This window comes from Fundulus heteroclitus, unplaced genomic scaffold (genome assembly GCF_011125445.2).
Source record: "Fundulus heteroclitus isolate FHET01 unplaced genomic scaffold, MU-UCD_Fhet_4.1 scaffold_61, whole genome shotgun sequence".
Lineage (NCBI taxonomy): Eukaryota > Metazoa > Chordata > Actinopteri > Cyprinodontiformes > Fundulidae > Fundulus > Fundulus heteroclitus.
In genome coordinates this window covers 446732-453696 of record NW_023397044.1, presented here as the reverse complement: position 1 = coordinate 453696, position 6965 = coordinate 446732, and the positions used below count along the sequence as shown (strand labels likewise).

At 37.7% G+C, this 6965-nt stretch overlaps 1 protein-coding gene across 1 annotated transcript in view; it reads left to right on the top strand.

Moving 5' to 3' along the window:
* Positions 1–557: 557 nt before the first annotated feature.
* ppox (protoporphyrinogen oxidase) overlaps positions 558–6965 on the top strand; it is a gene marked incomplete in the record, with an annotated part of 34971 nt that continues 28563 nt past the window's right edge. Inside the window, 4 exon segments of the mRNA XM_036133361.1 lie at positions 558–699; positions 3642–3732; positions 4896–5030; positions 5475–5590. Coding sequence (XP_035989254.1) covers positions 3649–3732; positions 4896–5030; positions 5475–5590 — 335 coding nt within the window.

Below are 6965 nucleotides of genomic sequence, written 5' to 3'. Positions count from 1 at the left end.
ACTTCACAGAATTAACTATGTATGTAAAACATTATCACTTCAATATGAGACAGCACAAATATGAAAGTATTAAAAACTTGTCATCTCTTTAAAAAGTTTAATTTAAATAAACCTGATGTTTTTAATTTAAATTGTGTTATAAACCCCTGGCATTTTTCAGTTATAGTATACTCAAACTGTATTCGATCCTTTTTTGCATTTTCTTTTTTTGTTATTGTTTGCTGTTTTCTTTTATGTTTTAGCTTGATGTATGCCATGAGTGAACCTAATTTGGAACGACACCAGCGCTGCCATCAGTGCCTGAATCCTTGTTTCCATGGACTCCAATGCATATTTCAGAAAGGAGACATTTAAAAGAAGCAATAATGAATGAAATATTAACTATTTTAAGCATGTTAACTCTTTTTGGGTTTTATTTTAAGCATGTTTGAGTTAACATTCTTAAAATAAAATCTCATTTTTGTGAAATAATAATCTTTAAGAAATCTAGTATTTTTCCGCGAATTTCCTCTTCTCACTCCAGTCCAGTTGGTGGCGGTAATGCACATTTATTGTTGATTTGGCAACCGGCATATGACAAATGTCATGAGATGATGATGAAGAAGTAGGTAAAGGTGGTTTTGGTTCCTTACGCGTTTTAACCCACTTCCCGGTAGTCTGGGAACAGGTCTGGCTGTACCGCTGCTGTCACTCTGAAAGGTAACACTGTGTGTGTGTGTGTGTGTTTGTTGATGCAAATATTGGAGCGACATGTGCAGTCTCTGTCTGAATGACTCATTGTGTTTTCAGGTGTCTGTCGGAACTCCGTCTACCTGCTTTTAGTCACGTCCCTTCTCGCAGTCAGCTCTATCACTGCAGTTATTTAGAGAATAAAATGTATTATTGCTTTAATTCGTTGACTTAGTCACCGGCTGAAGCTGCGATATTCAGGCTACTCGGTTGTTTGTTTGGAACTTCTGCAGGTTTCTCCCTGCATCGGCATAACCACGCTGAAGTTTGTATCTGGTTCGGCGCTCGACTTAATCAGAATCAGACTCGGCTTTATTTGCTAGGTGTGTGCATAATGGGTTTGACTCTGGATTATGTACACAGTATGATAAGTGCAGAATGATCAGCTCTACCTTTGCCTCTCTCCAGGGTAAAACTTAGAATACCTGACCTGGTGTAGCTGCTTTCTCCTCCCCAGAGTCTCTGTGAAACCTTGATTCAATTTGTAAAAAAAAAAAAAAAAAAAAAAAAAAAACTAAAACAGATGGATTTTTCTTGTATGGGTTTTTTGGCGTGAGATTGGATTAGAAGGGGTCCAATTGGAAATCTATGTCCCTAGTCAGCCCAACCCTCAACAAATGTATTCCACTCAAACTAAAGGTTGGAGAAAACACATATGTCTAAGTGCTGGAATCAACATGCAAATTCTGCACATCAAGAAAAACGAATAATATGATTTTAAAAACTAAAGTCAGATCCCAGGAACTGACACTGAGTAAAATGTATACAGAATAGTGATTTAAATTAACTATTTTAGAACTAAGACTTGGGGTTTGCAAGATTGATGTAAACAAAAGTATTAATTTGTGTAGTTTTACTTTTGATCACAAACTGTATTTTCTATTCTCCATCATTAGTCAGTCTGTTGAAGTTAGACTTAGTGCTTTAACATTTCAACCTAAAGCAGATCAAAGGTAGTCCAGTTGTTAAATGCAGCTGGATAACCCTTTAGTCAAGCACCGGATAGACATTGAAGCAAATGGCAAATTTATTGTGCCAGCTTTGTTTTGCTTTTGTTTTCTCTGACTGCATTTCCCTGCAGGGGCGGATCCAGGATATTTCAAAGGGGGGTGTGCACCTAAAGATCATGTCAAGACAATGTGAGGCTAAATGACCAAAGAATGCCATCTTTACTCTTTCACGCTACCCTAATTATTCAGCTAAGGGTTTTTGAATTGATAATCATTTTAATGGATGAACATAAGTGGAATAAGGATTATTACATTAATGTAATTGAAAAAGGATTTTTAAGCCAAAATCTTTTAATTTTTACAGCATGCGCAATGTTTAAAAGTAGTTTGAAGAAAAAATTATCCTTATCAACAATTAATCAAAGATTTTATTCATTTCCAGAAATTATATTTATTTAGTAAAATGAAATAAAAACCAAGGACTTAAGAACAGTTTGGTATGGTTCAAGTGATTAAAGGATTTTTGAATGTATTTTAATGAGATAAACTATGTTGAGAAAAAAAACAAAACTTTAAAGTAAGTTAAACCAATGAACATGTATGGTGAAGTTAAGCCATAAGCCTATAATAGAACTGTAAGACTTGACAAAGAATATTGTTCTCTTCTACAACACCTTCAACTTTATGATGACAATGATAATGGGTTTACAAATGTCAACCTTCTGGGATGCTTCTGGGCAAATATGTCCATGATTTTGTTGATATTTAAATGAATGTCCTTGTGGACATACATAAGTAGCAAAGCCACAAACCTTTCTTGTCCCATAGACGATCTTAGCAAAGTTTTTACTGCTTTAAGGCCCGAGTTAGCACGTTCCACAGAAGCACTGGTAACAGGTAGAACTGACAGAAAGTGAAGAATCATAGAAATGTTTGGGTAGCACTTCATATTTGTTATCCTTAGAATTTTTGGGTTTTTCCACTGATGGTGACCACTTTGTGTGCCACAACTTCATTTCCTGCTTGAATGTTGATCCTGATGGTAGATCATCTTTATATGATGTAAAGATCTCTTTCTCACTCTCATCGTTCATCATATGCAAGTTGCTTGGCAATAGTTTTAATCGTGTCACGTTGTATTAACGCGAGATCTCAGCTGTGAGCAATTCAATTTCATGCTTGGACAGACCCGGCTGCAGAAACAAATTACAGGGGGGGGGGGAGGGGCATACCAGTTTTTCAGGGGGGTACACTTTTGCTTTTAAAAAAAAAGCATTTTATATGCCTCAGGCTGAACAGTGGCTCTGTGACAAGTCCTACAGTGCTAAGAAAGAAACTCTCAATAAAATCTAAAAAAAAAGTGTTACCAAATTAGGCAGTTTCCGACCCAATTAGGCTTCTTTTGAACACATTGAGATGGAACAAAAATAGCTTTGTTGTAAACATTTGGGCAGGTTGTAAACATTTGGGAAGCTTTTCACATTTGTTGGGCTTTTAGAAAGAATTACTAACAATATATAAAATGATTTTTAAAAAAAAAAATGAATTTAATTTTATATATTTTTTAAAACTAAGTCTGTTGTGTCTGTGTGTCATGTTATCCGTGTACATCGTAAGCCTACCTCAAACAAAATTTCACCATGGTAACATGGTGACAATTAAAGATTCTTGATTCTTGATATTTGCTTATATGAAGGGGACATCATTTGATCAAAACAGAAATGCCTGGTCAGCCCCAAAATGATATCATGCTGACTTTGTGCTTTTGTAAAAGTGAACAGCAGGACTGAGGGTTGGGTGCAACAACGAGACCTCTGATAATCCAACTGTTTTTCATTATCATCGTTACCAGGCCATCTTTGACAGACACACCCTGCCACTCCAATCAGCAAGTTACTCAGTCTTGCTGTCCCGTTTCTGTGTTATAGCCCTGTTTTTTTTATTCTGTTATTTTGTTTTCAGTCAGCCAATGAAAACAGTAGCAGTCCTTGGAGGAGGTATTGGGGGTTTGGCTGCCTCTTTCTACCTCAGCAAGAGCCCTCAGGTTACCAAGGTAACGCACCGAAACACCAGTTTTATGTTCACATTATAGAGTACTAATTTATTCATAGTAATGTTTCATTCTGAGCCATATCGGGCAACATTAGAGTTTTCTTAAAAATATATTTGTGAAATTATTGATCATTGTCAGCCAGACTCATGTGAAACCAAGATCCTGTACAAAAGTGCCCTCTGTTTCAGTTTGTGGTTCTACGTGCCAGTACTGTTATTGTTGATTAAATTAAGATAAAGCCAAAGTGAAAAAGCTGTATGTAAAAACAGAAGTGAAACCATGGTGATTACATATAAAATTTAGAAGGAAATGAGCATCAAGGGGTTGCTAATTAAAGAGATCAGGAAAAACCCAAGAGCTGTATCTAAGAATACAGCGGCCCAAAGCTCTAAGATTTTTATTTATTTGTTTTACAAACAGCTTGTACATTTGGGTGTTTATCTTTTTTTAAATAATTGGTAAATAACTTATAACTTATAAATAGCTTATTAACTCATGCAATTTGTAACTGTATTTAGAATTCTTGTAGTACTAACCTTAGTAACATGGTAACCAAATTATTTACATCCCTGACAAATTTAACGTTTTCATTGAACCCATTGTAAACCCAATGTGAAGGGAATATTTTTGACTAGTAATTTACATCTTTCTCAATAGTCATAAAAATTATCTTTATCTTTATTTGGTATTTTATCAATCACATTTCTTCTTCTTCTAATGGCTCACCAGGTTTTTGCATGTTTCCACTGGTATGTAGACAGTCTCAGTAGTGATGAGCTCCAAGTCTTTGTGGTTGGAAGGCCTCCTAGCTATCACCCTAATTTTTAGTTCTTTCAGTTGATTCTCTATCCTAGTCGGGCTTCTTGGAGGTCTCTCCATATCATCATTACTGCCAGGTGTATGAATAATTTTGGGTTAAGCTTATATCTGATTTCCAAGCAATTTCCTTTAAAATTGAATTGTATGTTCTCGTTTTTGTTTTGTGTTAATTCTTGTTTGTTGTGCTCTGTGCTTCTTGTTTTTGCTTTTTTTAATGTTATTGTTTGTTAATATTCTAGACAGTCCATATACAGTTTTGGCAGTTCCGACAAAGGAAATGAATGGAAGCATATGAAATGACCTGTTGTCATATTGTAATCCATTTACCTGAAATCAATCAACAGGTAATTGTTTTGGAGTCCAGCAGTCGTTTTGGTGGTTGGCTGTGGTCACTGAGGCGGTCTGATGGGGCAATCTTCGAACTGGGACCAAGGGGGATTCGACCTGTTGGAGCAGTGGGCTTTAACACTCTCAACATGGTTAGTAATACATAAGGGCTGTTGTTGTGCCTGTATTTGATGAATGTTTTAGACTATAAACTGATGCTTATTGCTGTAGTCTCTATAATATGGATTTGAGAGTCCAGTGATTAAACTCCAGGATGCTAAACTTGCAAGAGTCACTGTGACTTATCGTACTATAGACCCAACGACCTTTAAATGTGGGAGGTAGCAGCCCCACGAGATAGGAAGTGTCTGGTCTCATTGATGTTTAGTGAAAGGGCATGATGCATGAGGGTGGAACTTGTTTTAGCTGAAATAAATTGCCCTGCTTTTCTGTTCACGGAGAGCATCCTCGTTATATTATTATTGAGTGAGCCCCTTAGAGTAGTTCATTAAATTAAGAATGAATTTGATGTTAATTGGACTGTACATCACTGAATAGAAGATGTAGTTATTGTCCAAATAATCATGTGTTGACAGGTGGAAGAACTTGGTCTGGAGGAAGATATTCTTCCAGTGTCCTACAGTCATGTTGCCTCCAAGAACCGGTATCTGTATGTCGGTGGACAGCTTCACAAGTTACCTTCTGGACTAAGGTAAACAAGTTAGAAGCCAAGATGTCATCACAGATCTTCCATAGGAAAAATAAAATAGACTGAGGGGATATAGCATTTGATTCACTGTTATTTGAACTATTTATTATACAAGGACTGATTTGAGGACAAATTAAACCAGTGAATCATATTTAATTAAGTTAATAACCTAAAGCTGGACGATAATTCAATAACAATATATATTGATCAATAGATGTATATTCATGATAGACAAAAGGGTCAATTAAAAGTTTAATAGAATAACAGTTTTCTTTCCTTTTGCATTCTAGCCACATAGATTAATATTACAGTGATTACATCCTCCCAACTAATCACAACGCAGACCCAGGAATGTTCTGTCACCAAGCTCTGCCCCCTACAACGAGTTCAGAGGGCACTTTTCTTCTTTTTTAAATACTGTCAGGATTTGTTTATTGATGAACTCAGAACACACACAGGACAAAAGTTTGAGAGGTTTATTGAAGGGTTGATGACTGATGGAAGATGTAACCGGAGGTGCAGGAATACAACGGCTCAGGGGTGCAGGTGAAGGCAGGGGCTGACGGCCAGGAGAGAGAGAGTCCAACAACGCTGAGCGGGGTGGCACAGAGCTGAGCCTTCTCAGAGCGGCTAGTCAGGTTAGCAAATCACTGGGGACACCAGAACACAAAGCAGAACTTCCCAGGAACAACGGTGAGGCACAAAGTCTTTCAACGTGGCAAAACTAACCTTAAATCCGAAAACAGAAATAGACCTTCCAAGGCAAGGACGAGGACTGGCATGGAGTAGATGATACTGAAGACGGACCAGCACTAAAGTGAGGCAGAGGGAGGTTTAAATAGGAAGACTAACAGGTGACATGCATCTGACTGAATAATTACTAACAGGTGTGACTGACTGCAAGGAGAGTGAAGTGAAGGCTGGGTGGAAGGGAAGGCTGAAGTGAGGGGAAGGAGAAACTAAAAACAATAAATAAAGTTAACCCCTAACTAAAACAAGGTGAAAAAACCGAAAACCAATGGCAACAAAAGCCGAATCAAAACTAAACCATGACATTACCCCCCCCTCAAGGCCGGTCTCCGGACGGCCTAACAAACTAAACAACAACCAACCTAGGGTGGGTGGAGGGTGGTACGGATGGCGGGCTAGGGTCAAACAAAACAGATCCAAGCAGGGTGGGTGGAGGGTGGTACGGATGGTGGGCCAAAATCAAAAACTACCCACTCAGGGCGATCTGCAACAAAAGGAAAAACAAAAGCGGACTAAAAGGGGTCACTAACAACCCCTGGTAAGCAAAACAAGAACGTCTAGCAGATGCTGAAAAGCAAACTTCGCCACAAGGAAAGTCAGGCGAACATTGCCACAAGGCAAAACGGGC